Source organism: Panthera tigris, chromosome D3, assembly GCF_018350195.1.
Source record: "Panthera tigris isolate Pti1 chromosome D3, P.tigris_Pti1_mat1.1, whole genome shotgun sequence".
Taxonomy (NCBI): Eukaryota; Metazoa; Chordata; class Mammalia; order Carnivora; family Felidae; genus Panthera; species Panthera tigris.
In genome coordinates, this window is record NC_056671.1 from 91,499,682 (window position 1) to 91,524,930 (window position 25,249).

Sequence of the window (25,249 nt, forward strand, 5' to 3'; positions counted from 1 at the left end):
GGCAGTCAGGCCCTCGTCTCTACAACGAGGGGTCAGACAAGACGATTTCCAATGTTCCTTCAAGTTCTCGGCTCGTGGTTTTGACTCTACGGTTTGTATCTGCCCCCAAAGACACACTCAGGACGGATTCTGTCCCTGGTACGCATACGAGTAAGAGGGCTCAGGCAGCCATCGAGCCACAGGTGGCAACAAAAGCCAGCAGCCGGCGTTCCAAGAGTGGGTGGTGCAACAGCCGTTCTCGGAGGGCACCGAGGACCGCCCCAGACAGACAGTTAACGAGGGGTCCCCAGGAAGGCACAGAGCTATTACCGAGCTGACAACCCTCTATCAGTAAGGACTACAACCTACTAGTTTTGTAGCTTAATCTACGAATCAGGATCGATTCAACGCAAAGATTCCTCCACAAAGCATCTCAAAGAGCTTTGCTCATGGAAAGGCCTTGGAAACCACAAAAAGCAACGATTGTTTTAACGCTACGTGAAAGCACTCAGGGAACGTATCTTTCTGTCTGCGGCACAGCGTTGCTCCTCCTGGTCCTGCTCTTATGGACACTTCCCACCAGGAGGGACACCCCCACCCCGCCCGGGTCCCTGGAGGCATGTGAGGGGGCCACGCGTGAGACCCACAAGGCGAGGTCACCAGGAGGACGCGTGCATCACACCCAGCGCCCGGGCACGAGGAAGCTCGTTACCCGGTTTATTTCAATTTGCCTGTGCAACTAACCAGTGCGTTCGCCGGACAAGAACCCCAGGGTTGCTGACGACCGCAGGGTTATCTGAGACAACAACTTAAACAGGAGGGAAATTCTTACAGCTGGCTCAACAGAGCTGCGCATCCTTTGAGGAAGGCAAGGAGCCTTGGTTCTGCCGGTGGGGCTGACGGTCCCGGTGGGAGACGGGAGCGTCAGACACGTGCACATTCCCTAGCTGGTTCCTAAGCTACGGGTACGTCTGCTGTCCCCCCTGCCTGCCTGGGGGGGGGAACCAAGACACAAGATGAGCACACGGGCAGAGATTGCACAGCTAACCGGTGGTGCGGCCGCATTTCCTCCCACGTTAATGGGAGAAATTAAAAAAAAAACAAACGGACTGGGTCTCACTTTCCATTTGGCATCTGGGAATCTCCGGGTTCAATGAGAAGTCCAGCTTTGAGCAACTGCTGTAGGGCAGACCCATGGTCTTACTTTAGTCGACCTCCACTCTGCGCTTTTTATGTTGTATTGTTTCCTGGTGCGTGAGCCAACTCAAGCTTTGTGGCATGAAGATACACAAACACACACACACACGTATCTGTACTTCAGATATGTGTATACACTTCAGTGTTTCTAGTAGGACTACTCTTTGGCTTCGCCTCAAACACGGCTCACTGTATCTCCATCATTTAAGCACCAAGGTGCTGGTGGATCTGCACAGGGGTCCGCACTCAGCCACGCGCGGGGTCCTGCAGGCGATGTTCTCGGGACCCCGACACGCGGTGCAGGTGCGCCCGAATCTCCCTGACGTGCTGGGGCCGCATCGCTTCCGCTTGGACTTGTGAGATGCGGGTCGCGTCCGGAAGGAACCACGGTTGTCTGGAAAGAGCAGGGGTGCCCTCTTTTGGGGATTTTGCTCCTTTGTCACTATAACTGAGGGAGACCCAAGGCGTCTGCTCGTGGCAACTGCATCGTTCCAGCCCGTGTTTCAGTCCTGGGGCTGGTGAACTCTGGAGGGAGGGGTGGAGGTACGTGTTCCTTGCTGACTGGGCTTCAGATGACAAGGACCACGGATGACGCGTGTGGGTGTGTGGTTCAAAAAAAGCTCAAAACCTGGCCTACCACAAAACAACCTGGTTCCCCAAAGCTCAGACAACACAGGGGTCCCTAGGCTACCGTGTTTCCTTCCTCTTCGGGTAACTAGGCAAATAGTCCTGAAGTATAACCACACACTGTCATAAAAAAACACTACAGAAAGGGATTTATACGTGTGCTCTGATGAGTTATTTACTTAGGTCAACAGCAATCCTTCATTCGGATTTTCCCTTGAAATGGAAACGTCAATACAAATCTTTGGTGCATCGCCGTGTAGATGACCAGCCGTGGCCTTCCCAGAGGTGGGGGCTGACTGTGCCCTTGGTGATTCTGAGTGTGTGGCGTGCAGGCCGGCAGCTTAGGGCACCTGCACCACGGTCAGCGCAGACCTCTCTCGGCCCCTCTAGTCCCGTCCTCCATGCGGGGCTCCTACCGGCCGCGGCACGACAGTCTTTTGTCCTGACATTCACAGAGACCTCGAGTACATCCTGCAGGAGCGTGTCAGGTAAGGGATAAGGACCATTCTTCTGACACGCGGACAACACGATCATTAGGAGCCTGGAGATTACCGCTAAACGGGTGCCGCTGACTCAGGGCTCACAGGGCATCGCGAAAGCATGGCTTTTTATCGTACTTGGGAAACTTCTGTACTTTTTACCCTACTTCCCAGTCAGGAAAAGTGGGAGATGGCTGCCGATTCCATTTGGAGTGACATTTGTACAACACTTTGTAATTCATTTAAAATTTTTTTTAATGTTTGTTTATTTTTGAGACAGAGAGAGAGAGAGAGAGCACACGTGAGCAAGTTGGGGAGGGGCAGAGAGAGAGAGGGAGACACAGACTCTGAAGAGGCTCCAGGCTCTGAGCTGTCAGCACAGAGCCTGAGGCGGGGCTTGAACTCACAAACCGTGAGATCATGACCTGAGCCGAAGTCGGACGCTTTCCGGGTGCCCCGGACACTTTGTAATTTAGAATGAGTTCTCATATGTATTTCCTGAGATTATACAGTCAAGACCGGGAGCCAAGATCACGTTTGCTTCTCTTTTCCCTGTCACTCTGCCCCCCCAGCCTGGGGTTCCTTTGCATTTCAGGAAAGCGCCAGGACGGGTTACGGGTGGGAGACTCTCGTAAGTCAAAAGCAGGGGCCCAGCCGCTCTGCGGGGCCGCCTTGTCTGCGTCTTCAGGCTTGCTGAGCACAGAGCAGTGGGAGCCAGGAGGCCCCTGGGCCGTCCTTACTCAAGGTCGGAGGGCGGGCTCCTCGCGCTTCCCTCTGCGATGACTCAGCCTGGGTCCAGCGTGAGCCGCACGTGCCAAGGTGATGATTCGGGAGCTGCTTCCTGACCACTTGAGGGTGGCTGTCGACCCCACATCCGTAAGCGTCTCCAGGGCTCTAGGCCCCAGAAGTCACGGTAAACACAAGAGGCGGAGGGGCCTGTGTCAGTATTCTTCCCACCGGGAGACAAATCTAAGTTTGTCACATGACTGAAACGGCAGCATCTCTGCTGGTTTTCACCGTCAACTGTAGGCAGCCATTGTCCAAAGTGTCCCTCTGGGACCACTGTCCAAAGTGGTTTCAGAACCACTGTTCTGAAAACAACCAGGGGAACAATGAGGAAGGTGGTGGTTGCTTTAAAGACAAGTAAGCTTCGGGGCGCCTGGGTGGCTCAGTTGAGTGTCCGACTCTTGGTGTTGGCTCAGGTGATGATCTCACAGTTCGTGGTTTCGAGCCCCATGTTGGGTTCTGTGCTGACAGCGTGGAGCCTGCTTGGAATTCTGTCTCTCCCTCCCTCTCTCTGCCCCTCCCCCCATCACTCTGTCTCTCTCAAAAATAAGTAAATAAACTTTAAAAAATAAAAACAAGTAAGCTTAGCCAAATCATTCCAAAAGGTATTCTTATCATATAGAAAGCTTAAATTTGGACATTTTTATTTTGTCATTTTCTTTTACGTGTGTATATACATATGCAGTTGGAATACAGGAGGAGAGAGAGAGTCGAGAGAAACCTCTGTGTTAGAGGTTCAGAGATGGACTTATTCTCGAAATCATCGACGCTCGGACATTCCCTTCAAATCTGCAGACTGCCTTCCCTCTGCATTCAGAACACCTGTGGGGGGCGCCTCGCTCGAGAGCTGCCTCTAAGGCCTGCAGACCCCACCTGGAATGCAGCGGACTATGCCCCTCCGCCCAATTCCCGTGAAAATCGACGTGCAACACGTACAACCAGGCGGGTATTGATTCCTGTGGCAGTACCTGACTGGTTTCCGTTAAACGAATCTTCCTGGTTTTTCCGTCCCTGAGCCTCTGGGTTGTGCCGGTTTTCATTACAGTTTAAGACACCGAGGAAATGGGCAGTGGGACTTGTGTAATTACGAGCGCTTACTCAGGGCAGGATCACAGGAACAGAAGGGATTTTTGAAAAAGAACAAGCAAATCAGGAACAAAAAAAATTGGGGTGGCTTTTCCTGCCCGAGAATCAAACGACAAAGAAGCCCTTTCCGTCAGTGAGCAGCGGCCAGGCCAGGGAACGTGGAGAGAGGCTGTCGGCCGGGAGCGCCATGATGTGCAGGTGCAGAGGGAGCTTACTTCTGTAGCCAGAAAACCGCTCTCCTCTCCTCCCCTCTACCCTGTGCCCTCAGGGTCCTGGCCGGTCCTCTGCTGCCCCCTTGTCCCCACCTCTTTGGGAATTCTTGGAGAAGAGAACACAGTAAGGCGTGTGGACAGATCTGCTTGGCCGTGTGACCTTGGGGGCATCACTGAGCATCGTGGTCACATGGGAAAGGGGAGTTTTTTCCATGTAAAATCAGATGAGAACTCGTTTATTCTCGGGGCGGGGGTGGGCACAGAAATGGAAATGAACAACGTATAAAACGGCGACGTGTGTCAGCTGGGCTCCACAAAATGTACACTTTTATAGAAAACAGTTATTTTCCAACGCCTCCTGAGTCATTCCTTGTGGTTGAACTATCTGGGCTTTGGGACCGTTTCACTTCCCTGTTAGGTATTTTTCACCGGCACCGTTAGGTTTTCCACCCCCAGTTGGTCAAACAGATGATGAGAGAAATATTGTATAGTGAGGATACACGTGGGAAGTCTCTGGCCTCTGTGTACAGACAGGCACACAACACAAGAACCCGAAGGGGACGGGCCCCCAGGGCGGTCACGTTGTTGGGGAGAAGAGACAGCAGGTGGCTAATGAAGGGGACTTACCTCCACGTTTCTAGGGGGTCTGCAGTTTTAATACTGAGAACAGAGACATGGATTACTCATGTAACGATAAAATTAAAACCATCCCTCGATGAGTGCACGTGCACACAGATGTCACACGAAGCCACGTCTACAAGTTCCGTGTCACCTACCGAACACGTCACTGTCTTCCGAGGCCTCCCGGGAAAGGTAGTGGGGGTTCCTCCTCTTGCTAGATTCTCCTGTGCTCGTGTCTGCATCCTGGGAACAAAACAAAACAGACAACACCCTTTCTTAAGATGCAGTGTTTCACCTGGGTGTCTGGGGGGGCTCAGTGGGTTAAGCATCTGACTTCAGCTCAGGTCGTGATCTCATGGCTAGTGAGTTCGAGCCCCGCATCGGGCTGTGCTGACAGCTCAGAGCCTGGAGCCTGCTGCGGATTCCGTGTCTCCCTCTCTCTCTGCTCCTCCCCCGCTCGTGCTCTGTCTCTCTCAAAAATAAAAATAAATAAACATTAAAAAAAAAAAGATGCAGTGTTCTATCAACAAGCTAGTTGTAATACATTTTTCTTCTTGTAAACTTTGTGGCAAGATAATTAGCTCAGGGTGGGTTTTCTGCGGAGGATTCTGGATTCCGGCCTGTTTTCTCTGCCTGGGCTTGCAAGCATTCTCTTGTTCCAGGGATAGATTTTCACACAAAGGAAATTGCATATCACCTCGGATAAAATAAATCAGCTACACATCACGGCCTGCGCTCCGGAAGCCGGCCCAGTGGCTGTCTGGGTTGCAGGAAAGGACGGATGCCAAACCTGACTTTCTTGAATTCCAACTCTGGCCTCCTGGAAGCCAGGCAGGGCAGCCTTGGTGGGAGGCCGGGCAGAGACCTCCCCTCTGCTCCTTCCTGGGGCCCTAACGGCAGCACCAGAGTGCACATTCTTTTTGACTTTAGGATTTTAAGGGCATAGAGTAGATATGGTTTAGCTTCTGTTCTTTGCAGTCAGTCGGGAACGCTCGCATAGACGCCCCTGCAAAGGACCCTGACAAGCACAGCAGGAGGGCCTGCTCTCCCCTCCCCGCCACATCTCCCCCTGTCCCACCACCCCTGTCAGGGGCGCCTTTCCAGCTTGTCCTGTGCTCCTTTAGAAGAGCCTCTGCACGGCGCCCGGCGAGGCCTGACCTGCCTCTGCGGCCAGAGCACGAGCCCCGACCTGAGCCATTGCCACGAAGGCCACCATTGCCGGTGACCATTCACCTGGTTTGCACTTCTCCCGGTTACGAGCAGCGCCCGTGAGCTGGGGTTGCTGACTCACGGGCCACAAGCCCAGGGTTGGTTCCCGGACTCTGCCCCCGTGGCTCGAGGCTCCCGTGGCCGCACTCCAGCCTCCACCCTTGCTCTGTATCACTTTGTCCCAGGCCGCTCTCATTTCCTGAGGTTCCAGCTACGACTTTTTCCTCTATTTTACAATCTTTTCTTCGTAAAGAGAGGAGAAACAGTGGCTCCAGAGCCATACTGCCTGGGTGTATACTCTGGCTTGGCTCTTATTTACTGGCTGTGTGACCTGGGACAAGTCACTTAACCTCTCTGGGCTTCAGTTTCCTTTTCTATAAAAGAGAGGAAATACTGATATTGCTTATCGTGCTGGTAGTCGGGGTTAATAAAGTTAATATTTGTTAGTGTTTCAACACACCTGGTGCACAGAAACTGTAAAATGAGTGTTTGTTAAATAAAAGGGAAACTCTGAAAAAAAAAAAGTGAACACCCTCCCCTCTGTCTCAGCTCTGGCTCTTGGCTGCCCCTCCCCCAGCTCTGTTCCCAAGCTTTGTCTTACGGCCGGTGGGCCTCACCTGCCCGGCTTTCCCCCCTCCACTTCTCCCATGCTCTGGCAGATCTCTGGGGGGTCTAGAGAGCAGGCACGTGGCCCCGAGGCTGGGCACCAGCCCTGCAGAAGCTTCTGGGGCCGGCTGGACTGGCGTCACCTCCGGGTACTGCCAGCAGTGTGCTCCCCCTGGGCCAGGTGGGCAGGAGGCGGGGAGAGAGATGCCCTTTGGGACGCCAACGTGCCCAGCTAATCTGACCCAGGAAGTCCCGCCCCTCTGTCCCCCTCCTTCCCAGGTTCCGGGCTCTACTTGGGTCTGCATTGCAACAAAACCCATCCTAATACGCGTCTTCTCGTGAGGAGGCCATAAGTGACTGTCCTGTCAACATAAGGTCTGATTCAGCAGGACGGATTCACAGTCAGGGAGCCGCACAGGCAGGCAGCCAGCAGGTGGGAGAGGAGGTGAGGGCCCAGGCTGGAGGTGACCTCCGTGGCCTTGGGGAGGTGGAGGCCAGCCCTCTGGAGTTCACACCTGTGCTCCCCACCACTGCCCCCAGGTCCCTCTGGAAGGCTCTAGCCCAAACAAGGGTAGGGTTCCCGCTCCTACATCAGCATGGGGTCTCCTCTCCCACACCGGCGTGGGGTCTCCACTCCCCATAGGGAAGGCAGGGGCAGACGGATGGGTGAGATCCCACCGGCCACCATTTAGAACCCGGCTCCTACAATTAAATGATGTCCAATGTTATACATATAAAAAAAGCTTATTGTTAATTAACACCCAGAACACGGAGGAGGGAGAAGTTTGCTTTCATTTTCACAGTGAAGCTGATGTTACCAGCTGGGGTTTTTTTTAATTTTTTTTTTTTAACGTTTATTTTTGAGACAGAGAGAGACAGAGCATGAACGGGGGAGGGTCAGAGAGAGAGGGGGAGACACAGAATCCGAAACAGGCTCCAGGCTCTGAGCGGTCAGCACAGAGCCCGACGGGCTGGAACTCACAGCCCGCGAGATCATGACCTGAGCCGAAGTTGGCCGCTTAACCGACTGAGCCACCCAGGCACCCCACCAGCTGGTTAATACACTAAATTGGGGTTTCCCAGACTGAGATCTAACAGTCTCATAAACTCACTATTAACAGCACACAGTCGTGTTCAAACTCACTGGTAATTGAAAAGATACAAAGCAAGACAAGAATGAGAGACTGTTTTCTAACATCCTGATGTATTCTCGACTTGACAAAGTTGAGAAAAAAGTACTTTGCAGCCTTGTTGGGGATGCAGTGACACAGGAGCCCTCTGGGAGCTGGATAAACATTCACAGCGGGTTCTGTGACACCAACAATAACAAAACCAAGCTGTCCCTCCCCTGGATCAGGCTCTCGCCTCCTGCCCTCAGGGTCCAGGAGGGTCAGAGTGTCTGGGAGGGAGGACCTGACCAGGCTCAACCCCACCCCTAGTGGCTTCCTCCTCCTGCCCTCAGCCTTCCTCCCCCTCCCCCCTCCCCCTCTTCCCCTTCTTCCCCTCCCTCTCTTCCTGCCTTCCTCCCCACACCCTTCCCCTCCCACAAGGGCAGGTCTGAACTCCTCTCCCCTGTAGACTTGGCCACCGCTCCCCCCCACCCCACCCCTGCCCCTGTAGGCTCACTCCTCTCTCCCCCAACCAGGCTGTAAATTGTTTGACAAGAGGGACCTTGCCTTATAAACCCTTCTGTCCCCAGACCTCGACAGCGTCTGGCACCCAGCAAGTGCTGGAGAGAAAACTGTTTGGCTGTTATATTTACAAAGCTTTTGGTGGCAGAGGAAGCCAAAGGTGGCTCAATGGGCGTTTTTTCATATCTACCTATTTACTCAGAGGAGAGTAAAACTTGGGTGGGCAAGCACTTCTCGATAGATCCGTGAATCCAGCCGTGAATCCAGTCTCGTGTCTTTGTTTCACGTCGCGCCTTGAGGCTGACAACAATGTCGTATTCTTTGCCAAGCACACAATACCCATCACTGGAGAAGTAATCAATCGAACACAATTTAGCTGCCGTGTTCCTTCGCGGGTGCATCTTCTCACGCTTTCACATTTAGATCAAGATGCCCCTTGCGACCAGCAGCGTCTTCTACTTAGAACCGAGGACTCCTTCCTTCTGGGAGGCTTGGAGTCTCAGGGATGAGGGCACTTCGGGGTCAGGGTCAAAGCTCGGTATTGAAAGCGAACCACTCTGCCCTCAGTGACTGCAGCCGGATGATAGGGCCACACAGCCTCCCTATCTCCGCTGCTGGGGTCGGCGCGGCCGGACATGGTGGTGAAGAGATAGCTGGTGTCCTCAGCCCGTGCCCGGTGCAGGCCTCCCTGCTGCAGCATCAGAACGGGCACCGTCTGCTCCTTCAAGGGGCCACAGGGGGAGGCGGGGCAGAGTCCCGATGACAGACGGGACCCCAAACCTCACCCACCTCCTCCGGTCATAATGCGTCATAACTCCACGCGCTGTGCAGGACGCTGTGCGAAAAGTCCACGCGCACGGCCTGGGAAATCTACTCGCTGACTTCTGTCCCAACAAAGAGTTACTTTCTGAGACCTGATGCTGTTGCTTTACCGCGAACATAAAATATATCCTTACGAAGAACACACTTCCAACAAGCGAAACGTCCACCAGCAAAACACACACGATCAAGATGGTGTGGGTCAAACGTAAGGGAATTTTCACGATAAAGAAAGTAAATAACAGACATGAAACACTCAGATACACAAAGAGGGTCGGTGCCGACGAGACCCGCGACCAGCGTGTCACTGCCCCAACGTGTCCTGATTCTCAAATTGTGTCTGTGACTGCACGTGTCTAAATGTGTTTCAAGCAGTTATGGTTCCTTCATAATATTTGTACCAATTTTCATTTCCATCAGCCTAAATATGAGAGAGGTGACCGATGTAAGAATTCACTTACTTTTCTACATTAATTTTAGGGGTAAACACAATAAGGCAAAAGTCTCATAAATACAAATGCCGATTTAACAATATTTTTACAAAAATTTTTTTAAACGTTTATTATTGAGAGACAGAGCATGGACAGGGGAGGGGCAGAGAAAGAGGGAGACGCAGAATCCGAAGCAGGCTCCAGGCTCCGAGCTGTCAGCACAGAGCCCGATGCGGGGCTGCAACTCACAAACCGTGAGATCGTGACCTGAACCGAAGTCGGATCCTTAACCGACTGAGCCACCCAGGCGCCCCTAAAAATATTTTAAAATATTGAGGCACCTGGGGGGCTCAGTTGAGTGTCTGACTCTTGATTTCAGCTCAAGTCATGATCCTGGGGTCGTGGGATCAAGCCTTGCACTGGGCTCCCAGCTGAGCATGAAGCCTGCTCAAGATTCTCTCTCTCCTTCTCCCTCTGTCCCTCCCCACCACTCACGTGCTCTCTCCCAAATAAAAAAAACTAAAAATATTTCTAAATGCAGATGAGACTTATTTTTCAACACGGATACAACACTCATGATAAATTAAGCAATTTACTGCATCTCTGGTCTGTATGTTTTCACTCAACAGTCTTCATCCAAGTGGGATTAAAACCCCCCTCTTAACCAACGGGTTCTCTGCTCACTGAATGACCCCCCTGAGGGACAGGTGCACTCAAGCCCTGCCCAGTGTCTGGCCCCCTCCCGTCCTTGTTCAGAAGAGAAGCGAGGCCCTGTCTGCTCCGGGCACTGCCATCCTAGGGGCCCCGGGTCCCTCGTCTGTGCTGTTGGACACAAGCTGAGCAGACAGCGTTTCTCGTCTTTTCTGGTTCTGGGCACCGTCCTGAATGGAAACCCCGGACGGAATCTACTTTAGCGTTGGAAGTGTTTCAAAGTTCGCTTTCAATGTAAGTGTGGGTATTTGTTGCATTTCCTAAAGAAACACTGACTTTCAAAGGAGACCTGTCGAGGGGACCAGGAGTCACGTACTCACCTACAGGGAAAGGTGCGGTGTGTGCATTCGGTGCTTGGGGGACATGCTGTGTGTGCGGTCACCTGGGGGACGTGCTTTGTGTGGTCACTCACTGCTTGGGGGACGCTCCACCAAAGCCAGGCGAAGCGTCCGTGCTCAGGGAAGAGCCGGTTCCTCCAGATTTGACAGAACTCTAATCAGGTCAAACCAAAGACCCGCATCTGGCCCTCAACCAGCCTCAGGGAGGGCGCCTCAGGGGTCCACATGCCTGTGTCCAGTCTGAGTCCATCCTTGGATGTTAAAAAAATATTCAAACAAGAACGAGGGCTCCTGCAGATCAGCTATGAAGAGGTCATACTGCCGTGAGTGGGTCCCTAAGCCACGATGGGTGTCTTCATAAGAGGCAATTCAGACACACAGACACAGACACACAGGGAGGGGGCCGTGAGCCAACAGGGGGATACGTCCCCAGCCAAGGACTGCTGGAAACCACCGGATTCTAGGACAGAGGCTGGAACGCAGCTGCCATGAGAACCTCCCGGAGACCCATCCCTGCCGACCCGTGGGTTCTGGACTTCTGGTCTCCAACAGCGTGAGAGACCAAATTCCTGGTGTTTTTAGCACCGGTTTGCAGACCTTTGTTGCAGAAGCATCAGGAAATGAACACAAGTCCCTCTACGTCCCTCTATATGTAGCACAAATAGCTCTGGATGTTAACATGAATAGTGAAACAGAAAGACACTGTTTTTGGCATTAAGGAATTTCTAGTGCTTTTTTTGGTATTAAGGAATTTCTAGTCTCCTAACCTACTTACAAACCAGAGAACGTTCTCATTTTTTTGTGAATAAAACATTAAAAAAACCAACAAAACACAAAAACCTCACCTGGCCTTGACTTCTAAACTTTAAGCATCCAAGTGTTCCTCGCGGGCCAGTGTGGGTCCTGCACTAGGCTCGGTGTGAGGAGAGAGGGACCTGGGAACTCACAGGGTTCGCCTTGGTACCCAGGAAGTACGATTCAGGGCCGCCTCCATGAGGACCAAGCGGAACAACAAAGGATAGAATGGAGTCAAACCTACCAAAGCTGCAAACAAACCAAAACACTGGTAAAAGGCATCCGGGTTTAATTATTTTAGGCCCTGGTCTGTTCAGCCACTTGTAACTTTGTACCCATCTTGTCCAGTCATTTCCCTGCAACCTAACCCACCGTCCAGGGACCGCAGCCATCCTAAGAGATTTTCTTAAGGTGTAGTTATTTACACATACAGGGAATTGTAAGTATAAAACGCGTTTAATCAGCCTTGAGTTTTTGAAAGGCTGATGGGTCTGGAAGCAACAATTTTAGGAGGAATGGCCCAGAAGATAAGTTTCTAATCACCGTAGCAACATCCGGAAAAAAAAAAAAATTAAAAAGTCTCTGAGAGAGGGCAACCCTGGAGTCACAGTTTTAAAAAGAATTATACAATTTACAAAATTCTGATTCAAACTAAAAAACAGGCATCCAGAGAGGAAAGATGTTGAAAGACATTAAAAGTGGTATTTTAAACCGCAAGACCATTTTAAACTGTTGGACTCTGAGGCGTGACCCATCACGGGCTGCTTTAAAAAAGAAAAAAAGAAGTGATTTTGACAAGTCTGCAATACCTTAGAAGAAGACGACATTTCATGTGATTTCATAAAACTTGAGTTGGGACTCACAGGCTTAGACCCAGGGAGTTGGGTCTGGTTTGAGTTCCCTGACTAGGTTCCCATTCAGTCACTCACTGACTGGTTCCCACCCAAACGTGCTGGGAGCTGGGGCTGGGACAAGACAAGAGGGCTTCCTGGAGGAGTTCACAGTGCAGTAAGCAAGGCGGACACGTCAGAAATGAAATAGGAAAACAAGCCAGCCGGCGTTCAGTCGAACCAAGTGCAGGGTATGCAAGCTTGACTCCACCCCCGGGTGTATTTGCTGTAGGAACCACACCACACCTACTTTTCTGAGACCCCCCCCCAGAAGAAAAATGACACAGCGATTCGTTGTTTTTGTAATGCAAACGATGTTCAGCACGACAAGTGTAGAAGATCGGTTCATAAAGTAGACATTTTTGCATTATCTACTTTTCTGGAGAGAACCGACACCAGGTTAGTGTTGAAGGCATGAAAAACCCGAGATCTTACTTCTGTGCAGGCTGCAGGCTGACGAGCCGGCCTGCCGGTGTCATGGGTGCTGACGGAAGACAGGAGACTCCTGGCTCAGAGACCACAGATGGCTTATTACCCACAGCAGTCCTAGAACCTCATCATCTGGGCACTCGGTTCCTACAGGTTCCTACGGGCCCGTGGGGACCAAGCCCCGGTTCTTACAGGTCAGTGGGCACGGACCCGATGCGCGGGGTTGTGCTGTTGAAGAAGGATCTTGGCTTAGGGACCCCGAATCCTGTACAAGAGACAGTATGGTTGCCCCGCCCCCCCCACCATCCTGAGGCTTTGCCTGCAGGATGTGTAGAACACAAGAGACGCTGGGGCGTCCTCCTAAGAGCTGGTTGCAGAACAGGCGGCCTCCCGAATGTCGGCCACGTGATGGCGCAGTCTCTTGGCATTGACCGCTTCACGGTCAAACCCAACCTGACATGTTTCCTTCTCAAGCTCAAAGTTCTCCAGGGCAGCTGTGCTCAGCGGAGTTCAGAGGACACAGGGGGAGGCAAGACTTCTACAGTTGGGAGGAATCCAGAGGCCACCCAACCGGCCCATTTTACTACTGAGGTCACTGAAGCCAAGAGAGGTTCCGATGATGTGTGCTCACGCACCAGCCTCTCAGGTCAGAGCCCAGACGGAAACCTCGAGGCAGATGTGCAGAAAGGGCGTTTCTGGTCTGGACAGAAGGGTGGAGAAGGTGTCGGGGGTGGGGGGCAGAGCATTCCTGATGGGGGGGGTGGTTACGGCTCATGTCAACAGCGTGCCTCACGTGGCCCAGACAGCCCCAGACAGCCTCACGCGGCCAGGGGCTGCACCTGGGGCTGGGATGGCTCCACCGCCCAGCCCGCCCAAATCTTGTGCACCCCGAGGCGGGGAAGGCTCCTGGCCCTGCCCGGGCTTCCTGGGACCTGCCCAGGACATGCCTGGTTCAGCAACCCCCCCACTCACCAAGCCCCCAGGAAAGCGGCTCGATGAGCCAAGAGGAGTTGGCCCCATGGAGCGGGCCTGCCGGAGCCGGGGAGGCGATGAGGGGAGAGTCACAGAGCACTGGCCGTCATCTCCCCCGACGTGAGCCTCCGAAGGACCCTCATGCTTCCCAGCTCCAGGCTCCAGAGTCAGCGAAGGGACAGAACATGGTCCCCACGTGCTCAGAGCGGGGGACGAAGAGCTGTGGACGGAGGTCACAGGGCCAAGCACTCGTCAGGTGGGAAGAGCAGCCACCCCGACCCCACACCACCGGCAGGTGACGCGGGCTCCCAGGAGGGGAGGGCTGCTGGGGACCCGGCCCCGGAAGGCACGGGGCAGGGTGACGATTCCTCGGCCGTGGCTTGGGCGGCACAGGCACCGGGGACGCGAAGGCCAGGCTGCCGGCACATTTGTATGGAGAACTGTGGACGCTAAGGGAAACTTGCTCCCTCACTCTCTTTTATTTTACTCAAGAGGCAAAACATTCTCTTATGCTTGGAATGAGTCCAGGCTGGCTGTGTACACGCCGAAGGCCTACAGCTCCATCCTTCGGTTGCATCCCAAAGATGCACGTGCCACCGAAGCAGAGGAGAAGCCACGGCCAAGGTCTGTCTGGCCGACGCGGTCTGGGGCTGAGCCGCTCTTCATGGGCTAGGGCGGAGCGAGGGTCAAATCACCGCTATTTTTTGTGCATGGAAACATCCTCCTGTATGTTCCTGTTATTTAAATGTGATGATAAACTTTGTCTGAAACCGTGGAAGTAAAAATTCCCGAGTATGAGTGTGTGTGTGTGTGTGCGCCTGTATGTCTATGTGTAAGTGTATGTGTGTATCTGTGTGTACCCATGTGAGACAGTGTGTGTGTGTGCATGTCTGTGTGTATCTTATGTGTGGGTATCTGTGCGTATCAGTGTGAGAGAGTGTGTGTATGTGTGTGTATGCCGGTGTTGGGGGTGTAATAGAAATAGTTCTTACAACTTGCACTCGTTACTCCGCAATTTTGGTTTGTTTCTTAAAAGCGAAGGATCGGGGCACCTGGGTGGCTCAGTCAGTTAAGTGTCCGACTTCGGCTCAGGTCATGATCTCACAGCTCGTGAGTCCCAGCCCCGCGTTGGGCTCTGTGCTGACCGCTCAGAGCCTGGAGCCTGTTTCAGATTCTGTGTCTCCCTCTCTCTCTGACCCTCCCCATTCATGCTCTCTCTCTCTCTCTCTCTCTGTCTCAAAAATAAATAAATGTTAAAAAAAACCCAAGAAACGAAGGATCATACTGACTCCTGCTCTAGGCTGGCTCTGGAGAAGCAGCAGAAGAAACCAGCAAAACAATGGAAGCTCTTAGGATCGAAGTAAAGAATCTGAAGCAGAATGAAAGCCAGACTCATGGCGCATCTCTACGGCGTGTCCTCCTTATTGCAGACTCAGAATGCAGACACAGAATGCAGGTATTAGTGCAAAAGGGCAGGCCTCAGACAGTGTAGACAACGGCTTCTCGGTGTGGTGTTATTGACACTGTGGGCTGGATGAGTGTTTGCTGTGCGATGTAGGGTTTCCTGTCCACCGTGGGATGTTTCGCAGCGTCTCTGGCCTCTACCCACGCGATGCTCATGGTATCCTGCTGCTGTGACAACAAGAAATGTCTCCTGACGTTGACAAATGTCCCTGAGGATGGGAAGGGAGGCTCACTCTTAGCTGAGAGCCCCTGGTCTAGACCAAAAGAAGTATTTGAGAAGGAGAGAAAACCGTAAAGCCATTCACTAGTGTGCTTGCTGGTAACAAATTCAAATACTTTGTAAGTCATCAAAAACTCTTCTGAGTTTAATTTGAGAGAGGGGACAACCTGACCGGATTAGAAACCGAAGGTGAGAACCAGATTTAATTTAGAACAAGGGGCCCGTTGGCAATGGTTCTCAGACGGGACGCCGGAACACAGCACAAAAGAAATAATGGATAAATCAGACCTCGGCGAAAGTTAAAGCTGTGCGTTGCAATGGACACCATCAAGAAAGGAAAATAACAACGTGGAGAAAGAGAGAAAATACTTTCAAATCATCTCTCTGATAAGATATTCGTGTCCAGAATATGTAAAGAGCTCCTACCATTCAACAATGAAAAGACGAAACGCCTAATTTTTTAAAAGACGGGCCAAGAATCTGAATAGGCATTTCTCTGAAGAAGACAGACAGATGGCCAGTAAGTACAGGAAAAGATGCGCAACATTATCGTGCGTGACGGAAATACAATCAAAAGCACAACGTGAGGCACCACTTTGCATCCGCTAGGACGGATACCAGCAAGAAGACTGACGACAGTAAGTTGGTCAGGACACGGAGAAGTCGGAAACCCTCAGACATTGCCAGTAAAACGGTGCAGCCACTGCACAAAACAGCTTGATGGGTCCTTACACAGTTCATCACGGAGTTACCGTAGTAGGACTCATCAGATCCACTCCTGGGTACACGCCCGAGAGAAATGAAAACGGACGTCCACACAAAAACCTGTGTAGGAGTGTTCATAGCAGCATATTCACAATACCAAACGATGGAAGCATCCCAAATGACCAGCAGCGAATGAATGCATAATTAAAATGCGGCCTATTCCTACAAGGGCATATAATTCTTTAACAGCAAGGAACAAAGTGTTGCCACCTGCCACAGGCATGAGCTTGAAAACACTGTGCTCTACGGAAGGAGGCGGTCGCCAAAAATCCATGCTGCGTCATCACCTATACACGAAACGTCCAGAACAGTCAAACCCAGAGGGACTGGAAGTACGTTAGCAGTTGCCCGGGGTGGACGGGGTTAAGTGGGGGCTTCTAGTGGCCTGCGAGGTCTTCTTGAGAGGTGACAAATACGTTATAGAGTCAGATTGTGGTGATGGCTGCACAATCCTGGGAAGATACTAAAAAGGACTGAGCTGTACGTTTCAGATGGGTGAAGGTTAACGGTATCTGAATTTATCAATAGAACTATTTGTTAAAAGAAAAAGAGCGGAATGCACCCCATAGCCAGGACCCGGTGAGATTCTGGCTATGACGTTAAAGGTGAGGAATCATTCCTCACGTAGCTGGCTCATCCGCTGTGGGGACCGCGTGGGATTCAGTGCTAGGATCCCAGACTGGTTTCTGAAATGTGGGGGATTAAAATTTTGGAAGACTTTATTCTAAGTCTTAGGCTGGTTATTTCTACACCTGGCGACAGTGATTACCTCCAATGCATTTATGAACAAAGGCACAGAAAACGTCTCCTGCTCAATATCGCAGACCCCAGAAGAAAGAAAAAAACAAACAACGATGTCACAAGTCTCCATGGGGTGAGATCGCAAAGTCAGGGCTCCTTATCCAGACCTGTCTGTTTTAATGGCATCAAAGAAAACACAGCAAGCATTTCTGCTAACAAGAGTATATGAAAATCCAGGTTTTTTTTTTAATTAAGAAACTATATAAGAGAAAAGAAAACACATACACACACAAAACCTCGTACATGAGCTTTTGCTGCTAGCCGTGGTATTTATAAGCCCCAAAAGGTGGAAAGAGCCCGATGCCCATCCGTGGGTGAATGGATACACCGAATGTGGTCCGTCCACACAACGCAACATTATTCAGCCGTAAAAAAGAACGGAGCGCTGGCCCGTGCTACGTGGACTCTGAAAACATTATGCTCCACGAAAGGAGCCAGACAGAAACAAACACATATCAGATGATTCCATTCGGGTGAAATGCCCAGAACAGGGAAACCTAGAGACAGAAAAGAGATTGGTGGTTGCTGAGGGCCGGGGCACGGAGGCTGAGGGCTGGAGCGAATGACAGCTTCTTTCTGAGATGACGCCAATAGGTAAAATTGACCGTTGGTGGCTGTCCCGCATATCTGTGAATACACCAGAAACCCACCGAATTGTACACTTCAAATGGGTGAATGGTACGGCATGTGAATGACATCTTCATAAAGGTGTTTTTAAAAAGCGTGGGAGCTGGGCCTGCAGGCAGTTAACAGCGAAAGGTCCCGGCATCACTGGAAAGGAGTCTGGAGCTCAGTATTCGAGGCGGTTTATGGAGCCGTTACCTTAGATTAGGAAGTGGCTCTTTTAACGACTTAAGTGTTAAAGCCACCGTCTCTGCCAAGATCATTTTGTAGTGTAATTAGGACTGCGGTGTTCCAATAATCAGGGCAAAGAAATGAGCCCAGGGTTTGATTTAAACAGTGACTTTCAGAAGTCACAGCAAAACAAGCACTGACCAGCGTCACGGCAAGACTGTTTATCGGGGCCCGTTGCGTAACCGGACACAGTAACTTCTATTTTCGGAACACAAATATCTTGCCATTTATTCCTGGAAGCTACTGCTGTATCAGCCGGTCACGTCTTAAATGAGAAGGATGGTCACATAAGGGAAGGGTGTGAGGGGGAGAGGGAGAGAGAGACTGTTGAGCGTGGCTCTTTCGCTTAGAGTTCTAGAGTAAATTGCAAAACGCAGTAAAACGCACTGAAAGGCCATTCGCGTAAGGAAGTTCATTCAGTTCCAACGGATATTCTACATTACTGAACACAGAACAAGGCGGTGGAAACCTCTGATCTTCTCAACTGGAAGCTGAATGCATTGCCTTTAGTTGTATGTAATAAAAACCTCAGGGTCCTACTTACGTGCCCCAAACATATGCCCCCATGCCTGCACATGCTTATTTACTTGCTTCCCCTAATGCGGATAGGGCAGAAGGACAATAAGGTCTAACATTTCTGTATTTCTGACCGTAGCCCTCAGCGATGCCAGCCTCCCGGCCTCCTTGTTGAAAGTGGTCACGAGGGTCCCAACGGCCCCGTGTGGGAAGCCTGCCAGCTACCATTAACTTATTTTGCAAACCTGCATCTTCTATTTTCCGTACTTTAGAAGAGGTGAGCGTAAAATCGTTTTTTTAAGTAACAAACAGGCTTTCATGAGCGTGTTAATGCAGTAAGATTCAAACAGAAAGGGAAATTTCCCACAGAACTAGACTTGTACCTGCACTCTGGTGTCCTCGCTCTAAGCGAACACACTCGAGCTGCACACGGAATTATCCCTGGGCCACGCACACACTCGTCTTCCAAGCGGAACCCTGCTGTCCCTGTGATGGGGGCTGAGCCGTGAGAGCCGCAGACCTGGCCCCAGCGGGCTCTCGGCGCCGGAGAAACCAATCAGGCTACGTCTGTGGACTCCATTAAGAGACTGAGAATGTCTGGAGAACTTCACGAGTACAGGTGGGGATAGGTCCGATCACCAGGGGTGATAAGATCGAGTCCTCCCTCCATCAAGGGTCTGAACGTGACGTTGGCTGCAAAGGCACATTCAGGAGAAATTTTCTTTTTCAGGCCACAGACCTCTCTTGTTTCGTAACTGACGATAAAATCAAGGCAGCGTCTAGTTAGATGAAGATACAAATTATAAACATATTTTGAACCAAGTCTTTACGGACCTGACAGGTCACGTGGAGGCTGGGTCACCCAGGACAGATGCGCTCCGTTGGGTTTCTCCGTGTTGTTCGTGAAGCATCCTGGTGTTCTGAGCACTGTGGGAACTGTGACTTTAAAAAACCACACTCCGTCTCCTAGTACTTAGAGTGCTATCACGTATGTTCACGAACAAAGACCAGAAAATCAAAGACTGATTTTCTTTTTAAAACACTGAAGAGCTGGCAAGAAAGGCATGAAATGCAATGTTCCTAAACCGAGTAACTAAATACTTTGCATTCGAACCATCAAACGAGAAGAGTCTGTGCATTAAACACGGCTCGTCAAAAGGAAGAATCATACACTCTTGGAATATTCTACAAATACCACATCACATTTCACCTTGAAATGCACTGCAGTGAACCTTTTAAAACACTGTAATTGTGACAAAGTAGAATAGAAGGACAAAAAAAGGATTTTGCATTCAATTTATTTGGTGTGTGGGTGGCAGCCACAAGAACCCTTTTATTAATTCAATAGAAAAAAAAATCTAAGACCCATGATTTTAGCGTCTCAGGAACAACGAGCCAGGACAGCCTAGACGATGAAGCGAACGTGGCCATCAGCGTCACTGGGTGTCCCTTAGACACACGTGCTTTCACGGAGGCCTTACTTCATAGAAAGACAAGGACATACATTCGATCATGCCATTTCCCCTCATTGTTTCCTGCCCTGAGATGAGCCTGGGCTGGGGCCACTGCCCAGAAAGCCAAGAGCTCCCAGGAGCTGTGGTGTCTGAGGGCATCCCTGGTTGGGGGTTCCACCACTCCCCTTTGAGAAGGCCAGCCGCTGCGTCCCCTGCCCCACTGAATCTGGCTCAAGTCTGGCCTCTTTCTTTCTTCTTCTTCTTTTTTTTTTTTTTAAGTTTGTTTATTTATTTTGAGAGAGACACAGATAGCATGAGCAGGGGAGGGGCAGAGACAGGGAGAGATTGAGAATCCCACGCAGGCTCCGTGCTGCCAGCACAGGGCCAGATGCAGGGCTCAAAGTCACAAACTAGGAGATCGTGACTTGGGCTGAAACCAAGAGTCGGACGCTTAACCGACTGAGCCACCCAGGCACCCCTGGTCTGGCCTCTTTCAACGCTCCTCAGGCACCAGGGGGAGGAGGTCTGGACTGTGAGGAGCCAGCTGGGGCCCTGGTCCCTCCTGGAGGCGGTGCTGGGGTCCCCAGAGCGGTTGCTGTTGCACAAGTCCTCGCAAAGCCACTCCTGCAACCACGGGGGCTCTAAGCCTCCACCTGGGACCACATGCATGCAGAGTTCAGGGTTTCAGAAGCGGCTTCTGTAAATTCCACTCACTGAGGGTAAAATGGTGTCTCTAAATCGTAGCACAGAGCCTGGGGACAGCAGGGCCCCACAAGTGCGTGCAGAGCAGACAGGCGAGATGCCCAAATGCACACAAATGGCTCAGTGCTCGGGGCCAGCGGGGTGCCCACGGCACCTTTCACGGGTGAGGAAATGGGCTGAGAGTGGGTGCTGGCATCCGGGGCAAAGCCCCAGAGACACACACAAGGGACCTGGCATTGGGGGTGGGGTGCTGCAGGAGCACAGTGACACAGAGTAGCTGCAAGAGTAGGTCTGGGAGAAGCCAGAGACTAGACAGCAGGTGCGAGGCGACCTGGCCGGGCCCCGGGGGCAGGAGAGGACGGCCTGGCTGGAGGGAGAGCTGAGCCGGCAGGGCCCTCCTCAAACACATCGGAAAGCAACACCGGAGCTAGCCTTTACTTTTAAATCTGAAGACGCTGGTGTTTTCTTACGTGTCTTAACGCAATTTCGAGGCAGGAGCACACGCCTCCCTGCCCTAATCCTACCACGCCGTGTGTAATTAATGTCATCACCCGCTTGCCTTACTAGTTGACGTATGGCCCGTGTTTGGTTACACTTGCCTCGTGCTCAAGTGTAATTTAGGGTGCATTAAATAACAGTCTGTTTTGCAAGGACCAATAGCCACAGAAGCATTAAGAATGAACTTTATCTAGGTTTTTGCCTAACTATAGGACAATTAAAGTAATGCAGGTACCAGGTCACGGCTAGGAGACTAGGTTGGATGCATCTGACTGCGGAGCTGGGCTGAGCAGGAGAAGGTGAGCTGGAGGCTGGTGATTAGTGTTCACGGCGTTTGGGGCTGGCGGGCTCGAAACACCCCCTCCACACACACACACACACACACACACACACACACACACACATACACACGGAAGACAACTTTTCACAAGCATATTCCAGCACATAAAATCTCCTGCTTCCAAATTTAAACGTTTAAAACCACACTGCCAAAGGAGTTAAGTGAGAAAAGATAGGAAATAACATTTTGACACCTGGATTTTTACATTTCGTTTCGTTAAAAGTACCGTAAGAGGGTTTTACGAAATATAAAGATGTTCTCTCTCTTGTTTTTCTTTCTGAGTGAGGAAAACTTTTAGAGTTTTATTCAGTGAGAATTTTTGGTAAACTTTCAGTTTTCATTGAGATAGAAAAAACTCAAAATTTCATTAGACTTGAAAAATGCTTTTGCTGGTATAGAGTTCTAGGTTGACATTTATTTTCTTCTAGGTACATTAGAGAGTCTCCCACTGCTTCTGTCTTCCAGCTATCAGGTTAAAACCATCCCTTTTGCTCAGGCTTCTATAGATATCCCACTCCATTTAGTGCTCCACAGTTTCATTTAAAATGTTGGACGACTGTGGCGCTTGGGTGGCCCAGTTGGTTAAGCATCTGGCTTTGGGTCAGGTCATGATCTCACGGTTCATGAGTTCGAGTTCCTCTTCGGGTGAGGATGAGCCCTGCTTCTGGTGAGCCTCACTTCTGTCTCTCCCACGAGGGATTCTCTCTCTCCCAATCTCTCTGCCCCTCACTCACTTGCGCCCTCTCTCTCTCTCTCTCTCTCTCTCAAAAAAAATGTCAGATGACTAACTATATAAATATAGTCATATATGTATTTGTTATTTAAGGCCATCAGTGGGTTTCTGGAATCAGTGTTTTGTGTCTTTCCATAATTTAGGAACATATATTTTCCATGTTTTTGTATCTTTGGACTACTTTCAAGTAACTTCTCCGTATCTAGCTTTTAATTCAATAATTTTTTCTTCAGCTGTATCTAACGTTTACTTCAACCTGTCAACTGAGTTTTACATTTTTCATTTAAAAAAACTGTATTTAACTTATTTCAAACCTTACTGTTTTTTATATTCTCTGTCCCTTGTTTTTAATTTTTTTTTAATTTTAACTTGTTCTATCGTTTTATTTTTTAAAATTTACATCCAAATTAGTTAGCATAGGGTGCAACAGTGATTTCGGGAGTAGATTCCTTAGTGCCCCTTCCCTATTGAGCCCATCCCTCCTCCCACAACCCCTCCAGTAACCTTCAGTTTGTTCTCCATATTTATGAGTCTCTTCTGTTTTGTCCCCCCTCCCAGTTTTTATATTATTTTGGTTTCCTTTCCCTTATGTTCATCTGTTTTGTCTCTTAAAGTCCTCATATGAGTGAAGTCCTGTGATTTTTGTCTTTCTCTGACTAATTTCACTTAGCATAATACCCTCCAGTTCCATCCACATAGTTGCAAATGGCAAGATTTCATTCTTTTTGATTGGCGAGTAATACTGCATTGTATATATATGCCACATCTTCTTTATCCACTCACCCATCGATGGACATTTGGGCTCTTTCCATACTTTGGCTATTGTCGATAGTGCCGCTATAAACATTGGGGCGCACGTGTCCCTTCGAAACAGCACACCTGTATCCCGAGGATCAATGCCTAGTAGTGCGGTTGCTGGGTCGTAGGGTAGTTCTAGTTTTATTTTTTTGAAGAACCTCCATCCTGTTTTCCAGAGGGGCTGCACCAGCCTGCATTCTCACGTTCTTTCTTAATAATAAAGCAGCACAGAGTTTTCATATGAAAGGACATGCTTTTCCCTGTCGGTATCAGAGACAAATCTGCCTTCAAAGATTAAGTTCCTCAGTGGCGTCCCTGAGCTCACCTGGCCTGGACTGTGACACGGGGTTCAGCCAGCCTTGTGTGAGCTGCCAGAACGGCAAGGGACTGAGTCACTGGGGGTGATGACAGCCACTCAGCACCCAAAGCGGCCTCAGCCCCAGCACGGCCGGCTCCGGGAAACGTGGCTCGTCACCTGTCCCAGAGGCCCCCCCCCCCCTGCCGTCTAACACCCTCCACATCACTGATGATTCACGAACAAGTATGTGCTCGGCCCCACCCGAGACCATGTTTTCGGTCACAGGTAAACCCCAAAAAGAGCTTAAAAACCGCTTCACACAGATCACACTCATCACAAGCTCAAAAGCCTTCTCGATTGAAACACACACACACGAAATGAAAGGAGCTGTGCTTCTGCTCGCTCCGTGCTCCCTTTGACGCTAGGGCAACATTTCGGACTCCCCTTCCTCCCCGTCCGCACTCGCACAATAACAGAGCACCACAGACGCGACAGAGCCATTAGGGAAGATCAGCCAGTGAAGTAAGAAAGCTCGGTGCATCCAGCTGGAAACAAGACGGCAAACAGGCCTGTCTCACAGGAGCACCGGCCGCCTCGTCTCAGGCCACCAGCTGCTCGAGGGCCAAGGACATAAGTCCGGGACGGGAGACAGAAGACAGGTTTGCGGGCCGGGCGAACACGGAGGACATGTGACATCTGGTGCGTGTTCTGTCCCGTCCGTAGTGTTACGCAATTATTTTATTGGCGCCTGATTTCACTTTAATAACCAGTGTTAATATATCACTTACATCTAACAACCGCTCGGGTCTCAAGTTAGCAGCTTGCGAACTGGGTCACAGTTTCTGATAAAAACCAGCTTTGCCCACGAACTTGCAGACCTCGGAAACCCTACGGTAGCACACAAGGACACGGAACATGAGCGTCGCACGGGTGTCCCGGCCATGGGGTTTTCAAGCCCCAAACCAGACGCCGGAGCCCTCGGGGTCCCGAGCCCGGAGACCGTCGGGAGCCCTTCCCAACCGCAGGCTCAGGATCCCGAGGCCTTGGCTTCGAAGGAGGAGCGGGCATGGAAGGGGTCCCCCCAGGGTGGAGGGTGGCCGGCTCCGAGCCACGGGGGCGCCGGGCAGGGGGCAGGACAGGACAGCCTGCGGGCTGACGGTCCACAGACTGGCTGCTGACAGCTCGGCTCGTGGGTTTACGTGGCCTGGGGCACCGCGTCACAATCAGCCCGGCGCTATTTTTACTAAGGGTTGTTGAGGGGTGGCTGTGTCACTAATTACACCTTCTGTCTTCGGTAATTACACGGGTGTTTGTCCACTCACTGCCGCCCGACCCGCAAAGGTGTGAGCGTTCTTGCGTCAGCTGACGAAACAAGTGCCTGCTTCTGACCCTTCGACGGCAGAGTCAACCTTAGGGTCATGTTTCTACGCAAATCGGTGATAAGGGACTTTCTGTTTGAGTGCGTCCTACAGGCAGGAGCACTGCTGACTCAACACGTTCTAGAATCTGCTGTAAACACTTAGTAAGACGATTCTGTAATGTTGGTAAAAAAGCTCCGTATCTCGGACACAGCACCGACATGCCCACCAGTGGGCACTGCGGCCTTTCCCTGCGGGGCACAAACACCTGCCCTCTGGGTTGGGAGCCCCCCCACCCCCCCCGAGCTGGCTCTGGTCCCCAGCACGAGCGTGACTTTACAAAACCCAATGGCAGGAAGATGGTTCGCGTGACATTCTCTGGCTTGTGCTCAAGTCAGATGCAGACTCACGGTGAGTTTTCCAGAACTGTAATGAGAAGGTTATTGACTATTCACAGATTTTGGAAGGCTTCTTTCAAAGGGCATGTCTTTCACATTATTGTATTTCTCTCTTTTTCGGCGCTCACTGAAGTTCTCTGGAAGCAAGCAGGAGGGTGGACTCGAGTGTGCATTGAACCCCGAAACAGCCTGTGTCAACATACGTTGTTGGAACGCGCACGTGCCTGAATT

General features: G+C 51.1%; 1 protein-coding gene across 13 annotated transcripts in view; it reads right to left on the reverse strand.

Moving 5' to 3' along the window:
* LOC102963012 (myelin basic protein) overlaps window positions 1-25,249 on the reverse strand; it is a 116,822-nt gene that overhangs the window by 61,120 nt on the left and 30,453 nt on the right. For all 13 annotated transcript variants that reach the window (XM_042962188.1, XM_042962195.1, XM_042962190.1 and 10 more), the window contains exon 3: window positions 5,143-5,230. In XM_042962188.1, the coding sequence (XP_042818122.1) occupies window positions 5,143-5,230 (88 nt within the window). The remainder of the gene's footprint in view (window positions 1-5,142; window positions 5,231-25,249) is intronic.